The following is a 20,368-nucleotide window of genomic DNA, read 5'->3' on the forward strand; positions in this document are numbered from 1 at the left end:
ATTTGTTCTGTTTGAAAGCACAACAGCCTCAATCAAGGTACAAGTATGGTGGTTAAAGTGATTCATCCACTCTCTTCTAATAGTAAAAAGAGATGTTGATATTTGACCAAAGCAGACAGGAAAATTAGTGACCACAAGATACAGAAACACAACATTTTATAGACTCCCAAAAAACACAAATAAAGTGAACTGCTTTTTTTTTTTTAAATCCAACCAACAAAATTCAACTCTCAGGGCTGAGTTTTGAAAAATCAGACAAAAGCATGATAACTATTTCTATTAAGGGAGATAAAATAACACATTATTTCTGTTATGGGTTTTACTGCTGCAGCCTTACTTGGTCTGGTATGACCAATAGTGGCTGGTGGATAGATACTGCTGTATAATAGACATCAGTTAAGTCACTAACTTGTTGACTTGTAATCGTTATGTTACTGTTACACTATGTTTTAGCATTTCCCATTATCCTGTAATTGTTATATAGTTGTCACACACTTACACAGTTACAAGGTCTGGTCCCTTTAAAGCTGGCGTTTTTTGTTTTGGCCTGTTCAAATGACACCCTATTGTTCTTACATTTATATTGGGAAACTGTACAGCACACAGTCTGTTGATGATAGAAGCTGGGTCAGTGTTGAAAAGTAAAAATGATATGCATTAGTAGACTAACACGCAAACACACACACTTGATGGTTGAACAATGGTTTAAAAGTCTCTGTAAAATCTCTGTGCTTGCAGATAAACAAATTCAACATCCTACTCTGGAGACAACACGACCGTGAGGATGAAGCAGAGACCGAAAGAAATTTGGTTTGCACAACTGATGCACAGTAGGAAAGGACTTCGTATTTTTCATCTGAGCTCATAGCAAAATGATACATGCTTAGAGTGTCACCTAATGCTGTCCCATACAAACTCATCAGTTCCCATTCAACCACACTTCCACTCCGATCACAAATCTAAAGCTTCTGGCACTCGAGGCACAGCAGGCTAATGCTCTGGCAGCTATTCCTCAAACAAACACACACAAAATTACACACACACACATCAGACGGGGGTATTTCCTGGGGAATGAGCATCAGCAGTACTCCGAGCCAGTGTCACCTCATGACCGGGAGAAGGGAGAGACAGAGTTACAGAGAGAAAAGGGAGAGGGAGACAACCAGTCACAGTCAGACAGATGAAACAATGAGGGCGATGGAGGGATAAACAGTTGACATCATTGTTCCAGAAAAATCAGCCCGCTCGCAGAGTCACCATGCAAGTGTGCATGGGAGGTTATGGAGGGGAGGGGGTTTGCAGAGGACGTGAACAGGGGCACAGCCCGGGTGGGATGGGAGGGAAAGGCCTATAAATGCGCTGCAAGAGAGCACAGCAGCACCCATCTCAAACCGAGTCGAACTGAGACTCAGACCTCCCTCAAACCCATCGTTTTTTTTTTTCATCTCTCCTGGAATCTCACCATGGACATCCCCATCCAGTTTCCCTGGTACCGTCGGGCCTTCTCACACCGGCTCTCTGACCTCTCCTTGGCAGAACCTCTCACTGATTGGCCCTTGATCTGGCCCTTCTCCTGGTCCTTCCCCTGGATGCGCCCTCTGTTCATGCGCTGGTTCAACTGGTCCGACAATGGACAGAGTGAGGTAAAGTAAAATTCTGTGTCCTCACAATAATCTGATTGTTTTAAGTGAAATGAAGACCTATTACCAACATGATTTCTAACTCACTTCACTAATACACTGTATGAAGTCTGTGATGTGACCGACCACTGAACAGAAATCCTCAATATGTGAGATTTGTGTTTGATGATTTTACATTACTGAGTCAAGAATGAAGAATTTCCTCTTCCCCTGATACCAGTCTCTTTATGATTTAGAAGTATGAGTCTTGCACTGAGGTGACAGTAAGTGAGAGTTTTTATGCCCAGCTGACTCATTCCTCTGTACTGCTCCTAACGGCTGTACTGTCTGTACAGATGCGCATCGAAAAGGATCGCTTTGTCATTTATCTGGATGTGAAGCACTTCTCCCCCGAAGAGCTGTCTGTCAATGTCAATGACGAGTACATCACAATACACGCCAAACATGAAGACAGACAGGTTAGAGTGACCACAGAGATCTGCAGAAATAGTCTAACGACATTGATTTAGTGAGGCTTTACTGACATGCTGATTAACTCTGCTTCCAGGATGACCATGGCTTTGTGTCAAGAGAGTTTCTGAGGAAGTACAGGCTTCCTGCCGGCGTGTCAGGTGCCGACGTCACCTCCAGTCTGTCGTTTGATGGCATGCTGACCATCACAGCACCTCGGTCATCTTCTGGCACTGAGCGCAACATTCCTATCGCCTGTGAAGAAGGAACACAGAAACAGAAAATGTAGAGCAGAGCCTGACGCTCCAGACACAGTTTCACTACTAACCCCAAGTGCTGACCGTTTTTATATTTAACCTGTCACAGTTTTGTTGGGAGTTCAGTACACATATAGGTAGGGCATGTGTCTCGATATCTGTGAGTGCAAGTGCCTTCTAATAAACCAGTATCTAACTCCTAACTCCCTATTATCCTGATGTCTCTGCAAGACAACCAAAGATTAATATGTTGAGCCTATGTAAGCATGTCTGATTGACAGCACACTTAAGTTTTTCATAGACACACTGGTGCAGGATAATGAACTACTGAGAGTTAATTTCTCGATCAAAAGCCTATAGAATCACTCTTTAAACCATACGCCTGTGCCAAAAATATTGTAAACGGTGCATCATGTAATCATAATTTGAGAGGCATTTCCTATCTTCATCAGACATTTGTTGTTGTATGTTATACAACATACAATGTCAACACTGGCCCTGCACTTTAGTGACAAAATTATAAAAATTAGTCATATTGAAGCTTGCAGCACCTGTTAGTTTTACAGGGAAATACTAAAAAGTCAATCTAAGGGAGTGGAGATGTAAAGACTTCCTCTCAAAATTGTCTACTGGAGATGATAACAGACTAAAATTGTGTAACTTGATTGTATCAACAGTACACAGTACTTTCAGAGTGGGTATGAGTAAGATGCCAACTGTGCTCTGTTTATTCTTCAGGAATAGTGTTGGTTTCTGTATGTGTGAGGAGGAAGGAGTTCTCTGGAGGCATATGCAGTCATTTTTAGTTTGTTCACTGAAAAAAAAAGAAGCCAGCAAAGGACTTGGGACCAGGTGTGTAATCTGTTGAGAGGAAGAAAAAAGGGTGAATGAGCGGGAGGGAGTAGTAATGGACAAGGGAGGAACCGATGTTTGGAGACAGACAGCTTTTATCACAGGGCTCCTTCTCCAGTGGGGAGCATGGCCTCTGAGCTGCTAAGAACAGTGTGAGTGTGACTGTGTCTGTGTGAGTGTGTGTAAGTGACTGCATATGTGCTTATGCAAAAATTACACCTCTATCATCCCTTTATGTTGGCAAAAAAAAAACAAACCCTCTGGCACATTGACACAGGAAACAGAATAAACTTTGAAACTCAAAATCATAGGTCTGCTGTGTGTTCTGTTTATGTCTGCAGTGTTTCTGTTTTCAAAAGAATTTCACATAACAGAGTACATCTGGGGAGAAGGTGATATTTCAAGCTGCTTTATGTGACTTAAAACAGTAAGCGTCACATGTTATGCTGAGGTTTTTATTCACTTTTGTCAAGTCTATACAGTTAATTCTTCATTATTCTACAAGCAAACATGCAAATACAGTAGTTTCAACACTGTTATATCCTGCCTATGTATTGAATGGCTGTTCCATTAGATTAAAGGAGCATTCAAATTCCTTTTAATTTATCTCCTTAATATAATATTGGGGAATTAGGGCAGAAATCCTTTACATTGCTGTTGCTTTTTAGTACTTTTTAGTACAACATAGCTTGTTGGACACTCTTTGGGATACACAATCAACAAGAAAAAGCACAGTTGTTTGTCGCTATGTAGAGCTGAGCCCATATCTCCCTAAATAGCAGACTATCAGCAGTTACAATGTGTGTAAGATCAGATGATACTTGTAATGTGGATCATATTGGTGAAAGCCTCATCAGTAACAGTAGAAGTCCCATTTCTGGAAACAAGAGAGAGGTAGAATCAGGAGAAAGCATTGTATAATGCATACATTTGCATAGATGGACATGTGTGTGTCTGTGTTTGTGTGTGTGTGTGTGTGTGTGTGTGTGTGTTCACCTACAGTAGTTTTCACTTCGGTGCTGGCTGGCATGAGAGGATGTGTCTCCTCCACAACACTGCTGGGGAAGTGGCCGATGCGAGCCTCCTGTTGCCCGTAATACGAGTCTTGCACCTGCAGACAAAAAGTTGACAAAAGTTGTTGACAGCATCACTTTTGAGAGGTGAATTTTAGAGCTGCACGTGGATGTCTCACATCTTCTTAACCTTTTAAAGGTCTTTTGGTTAAGAGCCATGCTGCTAGAGCAATACTTACTTATCCCACAAATACTGTACGTTTGTTTTACTCACACTGCCAGCCCAGAAGAGGTTCCCTCTGTCTTTTAGCATTGCGTAGACATAGACGAGCTGCCCCTGTCTGATGGGGATGAACCTGCAGTCTCCAGGGTAGTAGTCCTGCAGTGCACGAGCTATCAAAATAGGGTCTGAGCAGGAATAAAGAAGGAGAGTAATGTGAGTTGGGGGAGGAAACTGGGCATCATAGAGAGGACTTTGGAGGTGTCATATTATTGTCAATTTGTCATGTTCTTATGCATAATGACAATATGCAATGCAAAGCTATTTAATATTATGAAAAAGGTATGTATGAGTTTTATCATTTCAAATCTACCCATAGTTACATAACGTGATTACAATACAGTTCAGTTCTTAGTGCAACAGTCAGTAGCAAAGGAAGCGGGTGAGTAGGCTACTTACGGCTGCATTCCGAGTCAGCGCAGAGTTTCTTGTCAGAGAGTTTAGGCATATGCCGTCCAGCTTCAGAGGTTGGCAGCAAAAGCCACACTGAAAGAGCAAGCCAGAGTCTGCAAGGCATGTCTGTCTGTGAAGACACCTACTGATCCAATGGACTTTATGCTTAAGGAGTGTCCTGTGGGTTTTTATTTGTCCCCTTTTGTCTGTTTGCCGTCTCCGAGAAGGGAGTGTAATGACAGCAGCCCCCCTTTTCTAGTCTCCCTACCCCCTACCTCGTAGATGAACACACACACACACACACATACACACACACACACACAAACACACACACAGAGCCCCTTTCAAAACCTTCAAGCAGGTAAACAGGATGGGGGATGAGGGGGAGGAGGGCCAGATTAGACAGAGTCTGGCTTGTCTCCCGGCCTTCCCCTCTCTCCGTCTCTCACCCTGTTTCACCCCCGCTCAAACAGCAGTGTTAGACTTTTGCAACAACACATTCCTCAGAATTAATATACTGTAGGTTTTCCCTACCTCATTCAGCCACTAGATGTCAGAGCAATGATCATCTTACTGTAAAACACACCACTGTTCCCATCTTCCCTGCTCTGTCACTGTATTCCTCCTTCTGTTTGCGGCCCCTTTACCTTTTTAACTCGGAAGGTGGAGCCACTGGTTGTATTTACATACTGTATGTTTCCACTGCCAAGGAAACCAGCTTAACCTCTCTTGGGCAAACACTCCCACACACACACACACACACACACACACACAAACTCACACACTCACCAAACAGGAAGACTATACCTGCTTGGTATGAGTTGGCTGGAAACTGTCAGGTAAGACACACGTCATTTTTGTTCCCGCTGAATCAGGTAGAACATGAGCTTAAACAGATTCTGTCAGTTCTCATGAGTTCATTGCTTTGACAGCATGGTTTCATGACGGCGAGAGGTATCACTCTAACAGGTGAGAAGTGACATCAGGCTTTCACAGAGAAATGACAGGGCAGACTGTGGAGACTGAGATTTCAGACTGAAATGTAGTTTATATAAATGTAATCCTGTGGTGACTAGAAATAATTTGTGGTACAAACGTCTTGTCAAGCCTTATTTTGGACTTTTTTTAAGACTTAGCAGGCGGACAAGAATGATGGTGATTGGCTAAACTGATTACTCTGTAGACTGTTTTTAGAACAGCCAAGACTTTGTTGTATTTGTAGGAAAGAGTGGAGCACAATGCCTTTGGAATTTAGGGAGGGGAGCAGAGCAGAGATAACAGTGGAGCTGGTATTTCGGTCAGAGTAACAAAAGCACCTGTTAGACAAAAGACCTCCTTAAAGGCCATGTGAGATTATATTACTAGAAAACAACAGGTCCGATTTTTCACACGTCATCATACATGTCCTAAATTCCACAGTTGTGTTTGTAGTGTTTGTCTGCATTATTAAATGTGTTTTTCTTGCCCACAGAGTTAACTGTGAATAAGAGAGGAGGAGATTTGAGCGATACCAGCATCAGGACCATTGGCACCACAGTGAAGAACAAGTAAGGCAGAGACACAGTGGATTAAAAAATCGACTCATCAAACCACTCCAAGACCAGACTGTCAAGAAACAGAAAAGGATTCCTGATCATGGCTGTCCACCTGCCACCTATATGAGTGCGGATTGCGACACCTGGAACAATGCTTTTTAAATGAGTTGTACAAACTGGCAACTGTCAACAATGTTCACCCCTAGAAAAGACAGTCTTCCCTCCCCCAGCCTGGAGGACTCCTTCTTCCCTCTGTCCTCATCTTCCGCAGTGTCTCTCTCCTTCGCTCTCCCTTCATCTGCATCCTCTCCCGGTAGCAGTGACAGCGGAGGAGGGATAGAGACGGACTTGATACTCGCCGCAGAGCTGGGACAGGCTTTACTGGAGAAAAATGAGGAACTGGCAGCGTCTCTGGAGCAGAGGGAGAGGGAGATGGAGGTGAGGATGAAGCTGCCGTAAATTGTGTTTTCTTTTGACAACACAAACTTTCTAACATTACTAAAAAACTTTTGTGGGTGGAAGAAAAAGGACCATTCAAAACTTGTTACCATCAACAAGCAAATCTTACTTGAGTGATTCTAGCCTGCAGTGAAATCATTATAAATGTGGAGATACTTGTAGATCTGAAACTCATTGCTATCAAGGCTCAATTAATTCAATTTAATCAACCAATATGGATAACAACAACACAGAATATGGGGGGAAAAGCTATTAAAAACTGATATAGAAATGACATAAAAAATATTCCACATGTGATTTACTGCTGATGTCATATTCTTACATACTAGACCCATGCTTTTGACACTGCATATTACATAGATAAAGAGGATTACAGTCTTAGGGATGTGCAGAAAGAAGTTCATATCTGTGTAAATGTATTTAAATATTATTGTTTTGAATACTGGTTGGCTGGTTTTCTGTATGTATTTTTCCTTTAAGTTACTTAAGTCATTACACTGCCTGTGCAAATATGTTCCTGACATAGGTCTGCTGTTATAAAAGACAGTATGGCATGTGACAGTGGGAAAACCACAGGTGTCAATAATAAAACGAATGATGGCTGAATTCCAGTCAGCTGCTTCAGTATTGTCATAACTTCCTGTGACATTTAAATGGAACAGAGCCATTGGAATGTTTTTAGTAATACCTGGGAATAGGCTGCCTAGAGAGCAACATGTGTTGTAATGTCACTTCACATTCAAAGTGACAGAAACAGAAATACAATTGTCAGTGTGTTTCAGTATCTGATATTTTCATGTTGTGTGTAACGTCTCAGGCATTGCAGCAGGAGAAGCACGTCCTTCAGAGGAGGCTGGAGATGAATGAACTGGCATCCGGTCAGAGAGAGGCCGAGCTGACGGCGGATCTAGCCGCCTTGAGGGCTGAGCTGGAGCGACATCACAGCCAGGGGAGAGACAGGAGAAGAGATGAGAGCGAACAGCTGACTCAGTTAGCCAATCATAACCAACGGCTGGTGGAGCAGCTAGCAGAGGTTAGTTTGGAGAACCTCAACCCTGCCTTACAAGGCCACTAACCCACCAAAGAAAAAAAAAATCATGCTGTAACGCTGTTAGAATGAACAGAATCTAGTTGAATATGTATGGGTCTTTGTGTGTGGGAACTGTCTGTTGGTATGGCATCATGTCACAGTCACACAGGTGGGAACAATGCAGACTAGCAGGTTTAAGGAGTCCTGTCTTTGTCACCCGTTGAGTAACAGCCTTTCACAACTTTTCCATCTCCCTCCCAGGCTGTAACACTGGAACACTCCTTGAGAACTGAGCTTCGTTCCCTCAGAGAGGAAATGGAAGAATCATCTTTCAGCCGAAATATCAGCTTCACACAGATAGAAAATATTCAGGCGGAGGTATACTCACAGCTTCACAATGTTTTGCACAAACAACAAGCAAATCACTGCCAAAGTAACTGGCACAGTTTTGGTGTGACACATTATGCCATCTTCAATGCTGCAGGATAATCGATCATACACAAAAAATATTAAGTTTCAAACATGCCCAGATAGTATGAAGTTAGAATTTGATGTCAAAGTAAGGAGCTGTTTTTAATATGTATGTGTTAAGATTTATGTCTAACAATTAAATGTTCACCACACACTATCCAAGGCTTGCCTGTAGTTGTTTTAAACTGTATAGCTTTTAGATTTAGCAAGGTACTAAATTGGTAATATTAGCAGAATCTGGATTAAATCCATTTAGATTATTAAACAGACTCAGAGGCTTAAGTATCCATATCTAAAAGCATAAAATATGGGTATAAACTAATTGTGCTCTGTCTAAAATAAATAAATCACATTTATTTAAATGTTCATCAGAAGCATAATCGAACAGCCAGTGTGCTTATTTCATGATTTAAACAAGGCAATCATTTCAGTTGTCATTCTCATTATACCATTTATATAAGTCCCGTCTTTTCCTCCTTTCTGTACAGAACAGAGTTCTGCTGGAGCGGCTGTCGCACATGGAGTCACAACTAAAAGCGTCACAGGAGGACAGTGACAGACTCCGTATAGAGAGAGAGGGACTGAGGGAGAGATTGTCAGAGTTCCAGGTGAAACTGAAAGAGAAAGAAGCAGAGGTGAGGATCAGAGACTGTTATTTGCTATTTATGATGCATTATTGAAAGACGAGAATTGTGTGCTGCAGGAGATGTTACTCATCACTAACAGACGTCACTAACACGACTAGTCTGAAGCTATCACTGTTTGTGCGTGTGCTTGTGTCTGTATCTCACTGAGTGTGTGTTTTATGTGTACATATGTGTAGATAGAGCAGGAGCAGGGAGTGGTGTTTGAGTTGCGTACCTTGAATCGCTCTCTACAGCAAAAAGCTCAGAGCCTGGGAGAAGAGAGCATCCTGGACAGTGCTCACACACAGCCTTTGTCTCTGCTTAGTGAAATTCAGCAATCGCAGGTACACACAGAGGCTTGCACAACACGCTGGCAAACTGCACTGACAGACACACAATAACTTCATACTCTAACTTGCACTAATTCTGACCCTGTGCTCACATCTTTCCTAGTTTGACACCAACTGCTCTCAGAAATTCTCAGCCTTTTTGCAGCCAAATTTGCATCAAAAGCACAAACACCTACACACAAGTCTTTGGACCTCACTGATCTTTCTATTTGTTGTGTTGTCTCCTGCTCACCAGGCTAAAGAGGCTCTTCTAGCTCACTCCACAGTCCTGCAAGCGAGAGATGAAGAGATACAAGCACTCAAAGAGGAGGTCTGTTGAACTGTACAAGACATATACACAAGAATAGCTAGGAATAGAAATAATAGTATTTGATGATTTGTCTGGCATATACAAGCAATGGAGCATGATTAGATTCATTACAAATGCTTTAAAAGGGGAAGGACAGAGTGGCTTAACATTAGTATATTTAACTTCATTTATAAAAATCAGGCATATTCTAGTTTTACCACTTGAATTTTACTACAGTTAAAGCCCCCTTCACTTAAAATTGTGCTTTGCTAATTATTACCTAATGGATGTTTTAGCTTAACGTTTTCACAAAGTCATAATGGAAAAAAGTTTCTCTTAAATCTGAATGTGAGACTGTACAAACATGATTTTGTGGCATCACAACTAGTTTAGTGCCAGTCTTGGTCCAGTATCAGCAACTTACATAAGCTAAACATCCATATAACATACACTGACAATAGACTTTTCAATAAAGTAGGTGATTTCTTGTGCCCAGTGCTCAAAAAGATATTTGCATGCTCATAGATTTTGGGTATTTAAATAAAAGAGAATGTGTGTTTGTATTTGTATATGTCTTTAAACATTACCTGAGGGGATTTCAGGAGCTCACTATTATTTTAAATAAGGACAAATAACATTTTATGATCATAACAATGTGTGTGTGTTTTTTTTTTTTTTTTTTTGCAGCTACAGTCTCAGCGAGAAGCGCTGGAGACTTTAAGGGAAGAAATTAAGCCATTTAGAAGTAGCCCTGAAAAGCCAAGCTACAGGTAATGTGATACAACAACACATTTGTTGATTTGATTTGGATTCATATTATTTTACAACCACAGTGATTTATGTTTTGCTAATCATCATGTAAATGTCCAGCTCTTTAGAGAGTGAGTTGGACACAGTGCGCCAGGAGAAAGAATCACTAACTCAGCAGCTTCTCAACACCATCAAACACAAGGTGGCGCTGTCTCAAGAGCTGGATGCATGGCAGGTGGGTCTGTGTAAAAGGATATAAAATTCTAAATGATACCTTTTGGCAACACAGCACAGAGATCGGCTTGAACGTTTCATCTTGTTGCAGGAGGATATGCGGTTGGTGATCAATCAGCAGGTTCAGCAAAGGGAGGACGAGAGACAGAAGGAAATACAGCGAGAGAAAGAAAACACAGGAGGACTCCAAAGAAGCAAGTCTTTGAAACTAAAGGGAGAAGGAGGGAAAGGATTCTTCTCTTTTTTCAGAGACAAATAACTGAGAATCGGTGGCAGGTTAAACAGACTGAGCATCAGCCTTTATCTTTGCCACTGTGAGCTTATGTTGCTATGATGATGTACTGTTATCAGAATCAGCAAGTCAAATGTTTACAGACCTCATATTTGAATATATTTGAATACATTTGTATATACTGTTTATGGATGTACAGTAACAAGCATATCAGTAATTTCAGTTTTTAGGATTTTATATTAAAAGGTTAAAGCTGCTAATGAGTCCCTGCTGAATGTTGTACAGTTTGGCTGCTTTGCAGAATCTTATAGGTTATACATACATCATTTTAATGAGTTGTAACTTGAGCTTCTCTGGCCTTCGTTATGGTAGCTGGTCAGGGCACGTGTGCATGTTAGTGCATGTGAGTCCCTCCCATTGGTTGAAGAGAGGCCAGAGTTGTGGCTACACCAAGCATTTGTTTTAGTATAAGATGCTGGTGCTCTGTGTATGGCAGTATATGTTGAACATAAATGCCTAAATGTTTTGTGTTGAGACAGAGCAAAATGAGCATTATAGGCAGCATGACTACAACCAAAACAATGAGATAAAGGAGGCTAAAAAGCAGCTTAGTGCTGAAGGAAAGTTGAGAATTAGGTGTTGTTATTTGATTCATAGTTAATGCTAAAAAGATTGATAATGGAGCTTTAAAATGCAATGGATACACAATACTGTATCTACAAAACAGCAATATATTCCAACAAATTTAGTGAAGAGCATTTAGTCAAGAAAAAGCAGTTTAACTATAATAGAAATAACATCTTTATTAAATTAAGTCCAAAAAGACAGTCATTCCCTTCTACTTCTCTCCATGCTTATATTACATAATGTATAAATAATACATATGCAACATTTCATACATGTAACAGGACTGGAAATGCCCAGAAGCAGCGTGAGTAGTGCAGGTTGCATACAGGTCAGTGTTTCCACGTGCCTTCATCTATATACATACAGTACATACAGTCCTGGCTCAGCAGAATTAGCGCATAGCCACTCACACATCCCTCAGCAGCAGGGTTAGTATATACGGCGCAGCACCTTTTCTCTTAGTCAATGGGCTATTTGTTTGTGTGTGGAACTCTCACATACTTGGCAAAAAAGAGATGACAATCATACACATAGCTTTAGGGATCACACTGGTGTTTTAGCATGACTTCACCCATGTACTAAAACTCGCACAGAGAAGACATAACTGCTGACCTGTCTGTTTCTAGGTTGATCCTCTCAGCATTAATTGGTGAAAATCATCTCACAGAAACTGGCTTGAGATAATTAATCAGTGAACATTTAATCAGCTTTATTTTCTCTCTGTTAGGATAATGGGGTAATGCAGGGGGCAGCAACTGGTTCAAACCTCACCCATGTCAGTGCATTCAAGCTGCTGGAAGCTCCAAAATATAGGATTTAGGAGACAGATGCCAAAAGAGTGTTTCTCTGATTGTGAGTTAGTATGAAATTGATTTTAAAAGGTCAGGTGTACATAAATTCTAGGTAATGGGCTAAAACATAAAAAGCAGTAGTATTTTTAAATGTGATTTATATACATAACGTTTCTTTATTACTACCTACAGTATAAAACTTTTATTTATTTGCAGTTTACAGTACAGTAATCCCCTTATCCTTTCTGTTTGCATTGTCCAGAGGGTGAAGTGCAGTCTGGTTTCAGGGAGACAGGAACTTATCTCAAGTCACATATGTTGAGCCTCTCAAAATGTTAATCCAATCTTCCTGCATAATCCTTTTGTCACCCAATCAGAAAACATCACCTCCATTTTAAGAGGTAGGTTGCAAGATGAGATGCATCGATTTATGAAGCCATTTTGGGCTTCAACACCCCAAAAAAAAAAAAAAAAAAAAAAAAAAATTCACAGTACTTGGGTAGTTCCAGGTGTTTTACGGAGGCTGACAAACCTTTGAAGATCAGGTCATTATAAAGCCTCTGAAACAGGTCTCTGGACGGTTTGTCCTGACAGTGAGTTGTAATGCCAGCTAGGGTTAGTGGAGGATTATCCCACATTGACACCTAGGCCCACTTGCAGCTTGTCTCCTCTGTGATTTACAAAGGCACCCATAATGAGGGTGGCAGGGAGCGGGGTCAGGCGCTTCTCCAACACACCTCCTATTATGCACCGACTGTTTATCATACCTGGATACACACAGAGAAAAAAAAGATCTGTGTACATTTTCTGAATAGTTTTCATCAGTCGTGACATTTATAAGAAGTTTACCTCGAAACACCATGTTGGCCTCTGGGAGTTCCATCTGATACCCGAATGAGGTTGTGGTCTCCTGCGTCCTGGTGCTGGCTTCAAACTCCACGCCTACTTGGATCTAGTGAAGATACACACATGCACATGCATTTTTGCAACATGCTCCAAAATGTACGCCATGTTTATACATTATGGTATTTGATATACCTGTTTGTTGGCTCTGTGATAGTAGCTAGCATGGGCACCTCCTTTCCCAGCATTCAGCGTCGCCACCCAGTTTGGTCCTGCATGAAGAGGAAGTGAAATGATGCTGCTAGATCAACCAAAACAGATCAGAAATTGATGCCATCTGAATTAAATCAAATGTTTAAAGCGGATTCACAAATCTCACGTGAGTATTGTCCAGCTAAAGTAAGAATTCCTCCTTCCTCTGCTCTCCCCCGATGGTAGACTAGTTCCCCTCCTAACACCAGTCCAGAAGACACACTCTGCAGGAAGTGTGCCACAAGGATAACTGTCCCCGAGAAACACACACACAGATACATAGTAAATTAGATTAGGCAGGGTGATGTCATATTTCAAATACTAAAGATGTGGTTAAACACTAATATAATTATATCACATCAGCTGAGGCTCTAATCATTCCACCTGTCATTTATCACCTGACTCTCTGAGGACGTCTGGGTTGGCTACTGTCACAGCAGCTGTGAAGTCGTTCCCTCTATACTCGGTCTCAAACTGCCACGTTACAAACTGGGACTGCTGAGTCTGAAACACAATAAAAAATTTGAATGTTGTTTGCAGCAAAGAGCGTTTCATTTTGTGTAAAATAACTGATAGAAACAGTGGCTGAATACGGCATGGGAAGGATGGATGTAAGGAAGGAGATGGACATCAGCACCTGGAACACTGTTCTGGCTCGTACACGCTCCGAGAGATGCAGCAGAGCGTGAGCGTTCAGACTGCCTGAAGAGTCCATCTCACCGATCAATGCCGGAGCGTCCTAAAATGTGAGGACGGATCAATATCAATATGCAACTTAACAACTCAAAAAGGCTGCATCTCTGTCTGTTTTCCCCAGTGTTAACAGCTAAACACATTAATGATAAAGCAGTGGTGCCATGTTCGTTGTCTGATGACTTGTGCTTGACCTTGTCTTTGCTGTAATCGTCAGACTGCAGATGCTCCACGTGGAATCGATAGTACGAAGGACTAACAGCACTGAGATGCAGTGTATGACTGACCTGCAAGCAAACATATGCACTGAGTTAAACATCAAACGTTATAACATTATGAGATCTAAAAGGTTTACACTCTTATTGTCTTTACGTGCACCAAACTGATGCATGTGTAGGAGGAGGCGTCACCTTGAAGAAACTGCTCAGAGTTTTATTGATAATCATCTTGACTCCCTCAATCTGTTGAGGAAAAACATCTGAGGATATAGGGAGAAGACCAGTCAGATTAAAAACATTAAAGTCATATCTGGTACACATGCAGGCACTGAAATCTTCGGATTATTCCCCACTTCTGAGAGTGAGTGATTTCAGAAAGACTCAGTGAAAATACAGAGTTTGATTTTTCAGATTAAAGGATTATGTGCAACAAATTTTTTTGCTAAAGAAACATTATTACTGGGTCATGAAAACTGTTATTCACACAGCTATGGTAGGACAAATACACTTCTTACACATAATTGTGGGAGAGCAAATTTCTTGTAAACTTTGGAGTGAATGTAAACATATTCCGTGCTCCACAAGTATTTTGTCACAGCTGGTAGCCAATGTACTTTCAGGAAGATGTTGACTTTTTGCACTGGGCACTCAATTGCGTGACTACGTTTTTCAATGTGCTGCCTGTTTTATGATGTGTGCTCCACCGCTCATGGGTTTTAGCCCAGACATACCTTTGCAGCTCCTGTGGAGAGAGTGAAAGCTGCCTGGGTTAGGTAAGCGGCCATCTCTCCTCTCCCAGCGTGGCGGACTGTCCCAGTGAGCAGGATGTGCGTCCCAGCGAGAAGGAGGAGGGTCCGTGGAGAAAGGCCAGTTCTGATGGCCTGGACCGGAGGACAATGCCAACACGCTGCCCATGTGGGCGCAACACTTCCTACAAGACACACAGAGACAAAGGAGCGATTTATGAAGATGATGTGACCCATTTATATATCTCATTTGCAGCTGAACATGCAAAACACATTATCCCTGGGCAATTTTTACCGAGACTTAAACCTGACATCTGTCACACAGCGTTTATACGGAGTATACACAATATCCTGATTTTAAATAACGCAAATGAAATGTAAAGGTCTGTTGCTGTACAAACATCCACATACACACACGCAACATAATGAAGTCAAAGCAAATTAAATTAAGATGAAAAACATATATTTATACATTTACTACTTCTTTAACTTTGTTTATGTTGGATCTGAACCCTCAGTTACAGGGATGATTACAACTATGTGCATCACGCAGAGCTGCCTGTTATTCTCATGTGCAGGTGCAGCAATCCCGTTAGCTAGCATGACCTTAGCATCAGCAGAAACAGATGCATGTATGCGCGCTAGCTGTTTTTACTACCTACGTCCGATGCGATCGAGAGACCTTAAAATCGCGAGCGAAACCGAGAACTGCTCATCAGAAAGACTGTCAGGTGGATTTTCTTCTTTAATAAACGACAAATACGCGAAGGCAACTGATGCTGGGATCAACTGATGCTGCAAATAGCTCCCTCCTCCAGATGTGATGTGCCACCCCGCAAATATGTCCCTCTGAAAACACGAGTTCAGTTATGTGGACTGAGAAATTACGCCCTCGCATTTGCGTGCATGAAAACACAATGGTAATATTATGTAAAATAACCACAGTAAATTTTCTCTCACCTAACTTTAACTTCTAATATATTTGTATTGGGTTTTTTTTAGCCCTTGAGAACTCGTACGGTTCCTTAAGATTTGTTTCATGTCGGACTACTGTATGTGCGACACCGCGTCCAACGCAAGCTGCTACAGGTGAGATTATTCAATATATCACATTTCGGCTTTCATGTGCCGCCGCTCCGAGCAAAGCGGGAGAAGGTCAACGGCGCTATATTACAGCACAGTCGATATAACTCGTGTTATTGTGCAGAGCCGGTCTTCGACACAAAATACGTACGTCGCTTACTAAAAAAATGTACTTACTACTATCATTTTAGACGGCGAAGAAGACTGGAGGCGGTCACTGTCGCTCGCACGCGCCTCTTTCATCTTCTCCTCCTCAGAGCTGTAAAGGGGCGAGCGAATTTCTAGCGGACAACCATTTAGGGAATTTAGTCTTTCCTTCTGTGTCGCCACATTTCTATCTGGACAGGACATGTCTCCTTCACGGTCCATGTTGTTGGTGGGAGAAGGGAACTTCTCGTTTTCTGCGTCCGTGAGTCAGGCGTACGCTGAAACAGAGACCAGCATAACGGCCACTTGTCTGCAGCAACAAGACGAGGCACTGCGGCACGAAGGTGCAGCCGGTAACGTTCAGATCATCAAGGACTCAGGTACACGCTCGAGGGTTGTTTAATATTTGTTCTCAGCTGCTTTTTACGGGGCTGTACTTTTTTCTCTCTCCATATTTAATAATTAATCTCATTTGTTATTCAGGTGGAACTGTGCTTTTCGGGGTGGACTGCACAAAGCTGGGGGAATGTGCCTCTCTGCAGGGACGTGTATTTGACCGTGTGGTGTTCAACTTCCCTCACTGCGGCAGAAAGAGCGGGGTTAAAAAGAACAGAGAACTTCTCAGAAACTTCTTTCTCAGGTATAACTGCTTCATATACCGTAGGATTAATTCCTTTCACAGCAGGTTCTGCTGTCAGATTTCTCGTAAGCACCCATCAGCCATATCTGCGGACATAATGTCAGTCAGTGCAAACAGAATTACTATCTTTGCTATCTTTATTTGTGAAAGTTGTTACTGTTTTCCCTCAAAACAGAAAAAAACTTAAGGTCAGCTTACTTGCAGATTGAATTTCGTCAGTTTAGTCTTGTTATAAAATGTATCTGTTTAGTATTTCCAAACAAAATATATATTGTGCATTATGTGATTGTGTTCTGTATTATCGGCCAGATCTCTCTTGAAAATGCGATTTGGAATCTCAGTGGGACTTAACAATGTTTAAATAAAGGAAACAGATTAAAAATTATTTGAAAAGAAGATGATATTATTATTATTAGGTCTGATGTCGACTTTATTGTCTACATACTTCATGAACTGAAAAAGTTCCCACCTCCTTTCTGTGACAATATCCTTAACAGTCAGGTTTATTTTTCTGTCCCTCCAGTTGTGTTCAGGTGTTGGCTGAGGACGGGGAGGTTCACGTTTCCTTGTGCAACGGGCAGGGCGGGACACCGGCGGACCAGCCGAGGCGAGAGTGGCACAACAGCTGGCAGGTGGCTGCCATGGCAGCGGAGGCTCACCTGATCCTTAGTGACATCCGTCCTTTTGAAAGTGAAAAATACCAGAGCTACAAGTGCACTGGATACAGGTAAGGAGTAAAGGTGAGTGTTGCAGTGTATAAATAGAAACAGCCCTCTGTGTCCCTCTGTGTGTGTTTGCATACTGAGATTGTCTAATGATGGTGTTGCTGTTGTGCAGGAGCCAGGACAAGGGCTTTCACGTGGAGAAAGCTTTGCTCCATGTGTTTACTCACAGCCTCCCGTACACCTCTGCTCGGACACTAAAGGTGGAGGAGGCTGTGGAGGGGGAGAAAGTCCAGTACAACGTACCGGCTGAGCTCAGTGATTATATGTTCAGGTACAGTCACACAGAGGCTCTCATGCTGTTTGGGTAATAACCCACCAACGCAAAGAAAGTTACATAACCGTGTTGTCTCCTCTCTCTTCTCAGGGGATTTCTCTGCTCAGGTTCTGTCCACCCTGTCAGATTGGCGCAAGATTTTCTTCTCGAAGGACTGGCGGAGAAGTGGTCTGTCTCCATGACGACGGAGACCATTCCCTTCCTCCTCACGGCCAAACAGCTGCAGACGTGCTGCCATGACGTAGACAGCACACACTGCTACTGGATCCACCTGCTTCAGAAAGACCTCAACTCTGACACTCATACCTCTGAAAACAAAGAAAAAGATCGATTGACATTTTCGGACAGCAAGAGAGGCGTGGACTCTCAAGACGCTCAGTCGGCCACATGTGTTACCTCAGATAAGGTGGACAGGGTGAAGAGAAAGGGAGCTGAGAGCTTAAGGTCTGCGTGCTCTCTTGATGTTGATCCCGAAGGGGAAAGTGCTCTTTATATGCTGCGTCCATCTCTTCTCCCTCAGATGGAAGAGCTTCTAATTAAAAAAGAAGAGCTGATTAACAATGCAGGGAGTCATAGTGAGACAGAGGTGAATAACAAAAGTGTTGAAGTTGAAGGAAATAAGGAGGAGCCCTGTGAGGGCTGTAATGGTGTAACCAGTTTGTTATTTGGAATTAGTGGCCTGGTGTTCAGGAGTATTCCCATCAACCTCTGGGCCCTGCCTGTCTTTCACGAGCTTCTCCTCAGAGGTGTTTTCCCTTCAGAATGTGAGCCAATCACATTGCTTGGGCAAAGGCTGGAAACATTGCTCGCACCTTATGGGGTCTCCCTGATTACAGAACAGGGAGGTCTGCGTCTGACAGCACAGCCGATGGGTTTGGTTGGTAAGGTGTTTACAAGTAATGCATGTGATAACATTAGCCACATCAGTGTCACTGTGTCCCTAAATTTGGACCTTCTGGCCGCGCTCCTGTTCTCCCTCCCCGACTGGCGGCTGCTGTGGTCGCATGACCCCCGTTTCTCAAAGCAGTTTGGACTCCACCCTTCACCCGGGACTCCTTTCCGCCCATTCTCCCTGTTCCCCGAGCACTTCAGTTTCGACATCAGCTTCTGGACGGGGCCGACGTGGGAGGAGAAGAAGTTCCACGCCGCTGTCCGAGAGGCCAGCCACGGGACTGTGGAGCAAGTTAAACTCATTGACAGGTTCTCACATCCTGACCTGAGCCAGACCAGTTACTGCTACAGACTCATCTACCACTCACACACACATGCTCTGTCACACACACAAGCCCTGCAGTTTCACAAACACTTGGAGTCTTTACTCTCCTCTCGGTTGCAAGTCACCATCAGGTAGCTACATGTAAATCTCTCAGAGGAAGAGACATCACAATTACCAGTCCAAGTCTGTCTGTGACTGCTAAGCAAAGTGTAAGCATATAATCAGCAATATAAACAGCGTTTACAATAGCCATGGCATTGTGTTTACTGTAGTCTTTGAATCGTGATTGGAGTTCTGTGTTTCTGTGTGTGTTTTAATTATCCTACAATAAACCTGTTATTTAAAATACATGTCTTCTGTCAGTAATCACTGTAGAAAAGTAACAGTCATATACATAATGTGACAAAGCATAAAAACAAGTATTTTGCAACAAAACACCTCTGAACTCAATCATCGCTGTTGTAGCAGCATGTGTAACAAACAAAGCTGATTTATTCTTCTGATTGTTCTTGTCATATGCCTGAGACTTTGTAACTATGTAAATGTAACTATACATCATTTAGGTGACTATAAAAATGAATTCATATTTTCCAAGAATGTTTCCTGGAAATAACTAAATTGTCTGTAATTATAGGAAAAACAGACATTATGAGACTGTTAGTTCAGAAGCAGTTTTGATTTTCAGAAGAATTTTCTTGAAAGAACTGCTCCACTTAAACCCAAGTATATATTACTGAATTATTAATTTATTATTGTGAACTGTATTCTTCATGTATGTTGAACCGTATGATTGTGGACAAATTTCAGTTCAGTCGACTTGTGCACTGAGAAAGAAGATTCTATGTTAAGTCAGTCAGTCAGTCAAATCAATAGAGTTAATTAACTGGAAATGTACTGAACACTGTCCGTAATTATTACCAGATGACTTATTGTGAAGGAACTTGGACCCTTGTGCACAGAAGCAGGTGACTTGTTCATCTAACCTTAGCTGTTCTAATGAATTCATGAGCTGTGGATTTTATTTGAAAATCATTCTTCTCATGTGAATATGTTCAACCTGTGAACTAAAATTACGTTTAGTGTGTTTTAAAAAAAATAGCGAAATGAAAGGCAGCACAGTGCAAATGACAAAGCGGTTTCATCCTGTGAAGTGAAAAGAAACGAGAGTGAATAAAGCAACGGCAGCTGGCAGACAACAGCAAACACTGCTTTTCTTCAAATTTCAAGGCAGTGTTACTTGCTATTTCGTAGT

The 20,368-nt window shown here is 42.0% G+C and overlaps 5 protein-coding genes across 12 annotated transcripts; 3 read left to right on the forward strand and 2 right to left on the reverse strand.

Moving 5' to 3' along the window:
- The first annotated feature begins 1,310 nt into the window (after positions 1-1,310).
- LOC108894016 (alpha-crystallin A chain) lies at positions 1,311-3,504 on the forward strand. Its single transcript, XM_018692554.2, has 3 exons — positions 1,311-1,643; positions 1,976-2,098; positions 2,188-3,504. The coding sequence occupies exons 1-3, from the start codon at positions 1,464-1,466 to the stop codon at positions 2,377-2,379; spliced, it is 495 nt and encodes a 164-aa protein (XP_018548070.1). The 5' UTR covers positions 1,311-1,463; the 3' UTR covers positions 2,380-3,504.
- Positions 3,505-3,638: 134 nt separating this feature from the next.
- Positions 3,639-5,567, reverse strand: mia (MIA SH3 domain containing). Of its 2 annotated transcripts, XM_018692557.2 has the most exons (5): positions 5,420-5,567; positions 4,892-4,978; positions 4,487-4,620; positions 4,200-4,310; positions 3,639-4,076 (listed from the first exon to the last, which is right to left on the reverse strand). In XM_018692557.2, exons 2-5 carry the CDS (start codon positions 4,938-4,940, stop codon positions 4,053-4,055), a joined length of 318 nt encoding a protein of 105 aa, XP_018548073.1. In that variant the 5' UTR covers positions 4,941-4,978; positions 5,420-5,567; the 3' UTR covers positions 3,639-4,052. The 2 variants fall into 2 exon arrangements, with proteins under 2 accessions (XP_018548073.1, XP_018548071.1); XM_018692555.2 differs by lacking the exon at positions 5,420-5,567 and having other exon boundaries at positions 4,892-5,347.
- A 42-nt stretch (positions 5,568-5,609) lies between these two features.
- On the forward strand, positions 5,610-11,117 carry bicdl2 (BICD family like cargo adaptor 2). 4 transcript variants are annotated; one of them, XM_018692551.2, is made up of 10 exons: positions 5,610-5,724; positions 6,357-6,858; positions 7,697-7,912; positions 8,171-8,287; positions 8,869-9,015; positions 9,204-9,350; positions 9,592-9,666; positions 10,333-10,415; positions 10,516-10,630; positions 10,721-11,117. In XM_018692551.2, the coding sequence occupies exons 2-10, from the start codon at positions 6,583-6,585 to the stop codon at positions 10,886-10,888; spliced, it is 1,344 nt and encodes a 447-aa protein (XP_018548067.1). In that variant the 5' UTR covers positions 5,610-5,724; positions 6,357-6,582; the 3' UTR covers positions 10,889-11,117. The 4 variants fall into 4 exon arrangements, with proteins under 4 accessions (XP_018548067.1, XP_050934754.1, XP_018548066.1 ...); XM_018692550.2 differs by lacking the exon at positions 5,610-5,724 and adding an exon at positions 5,736-5,854; XM_018692552.2 differs by lacking the exon at positions 5,610-5,724 and adding an exon at positions 6,102-6,260.
- Positions 11,118-11,644: 527 nt separating this feature from the next.
- On the reverse strand, positions 11,645-15,882 carry si:dkey-71l1.1 (uncharacterized protein LOC569883 homolog). 3 transcript variants are annotated; one of them, XM_018691718.2, is made up of 10 exons: positions 15,714-15,882; positions 15,017-15,216; positions 14,478-14,545; positions 14,262-14,354; positions 14,012-14,113; positions 13,773-13,878; positions 13,502-13,624; positions 13,318-13,394; positions 13,129-13,231; positions 11,645-13,046 (listed from the first exon to the last, which is right to left on the reverse strand). In XM_018691718.2, the coding sequence occupies exons 2-10, from the start codon at positions 15,198-15,200 to the stop codon at positions 12,907-12,909; spliced, it is 996 nt and encodes a 331-aa protein (XP_018547234.1). In that variant the 5' UTR covers positions 15,201-15,216; positions 15,714-15,882; the 3' UTR covers positions 11,645-12,906. The 3 variants fall into 3 exon arrangements, with proteins under 3 accessions (XP_018547234.1, XP_018547233.1, XP_018547232.1); XM_018691717.2 differs by having other exon boundaries at positions 15,694-15,882; XM_018691716.2 differs by having other exon boundaries at positions 15,690-15,882.
- Positions 15,883-16,046: 164 nt separating this feature from the next.
- fdxacb1 (ferredoxin-fold anticodon binding domain containing 1) lies at positions 16,047-19,466 on the forward strand. Of its 2 annotated transcripts, none has more exons than XM_018691720.2 (6): positions 16,047-16,120; positions 16,461-16,641; positions 16,745-16,901; positions 17,425-17,628; positions 17,739-17,897; positions 17,991-19,466. In XM_018691720.2, the coding sequence occupies exons 2-6, from the start codon at positions 16,464-16,466 to the stop codon at positions 19,249-19,251; spliced, it is 1,959 nt and encodes a 652-aa protein (XP_018547236.1). In that variant the 5' UTR covers positions 16,047-16,120; positions 16,461-16,463; the 3' UTR covers positions 19,252-19,466. The 2 variants fall into 2 exon arrangements, with proteins under 2 accessions (XP_018547236.1, XP_018547235.1); XM_018691719.2 differs by having other exon boundaries at positions 16,088-16,120; positions 16,306-16,641.
- Positions 19,467-20,368: the final 902 nt, after the last annotated feature.

The sequence above is a fragment of the Lates calcarifer genome, linkage group LG20, assembly GCF_001640805.2.
Source record: "Lates calcarifer isolate ASB-BC8 linkage group LG20, TLL_Latcal_v3, whole genome shotgun sequence".
NCBI classification, from domain to species: Eukaryota; Metazoa; Chordata; class Actinopteri; family Centropomidae; genus Lates; species Lates calcarifer.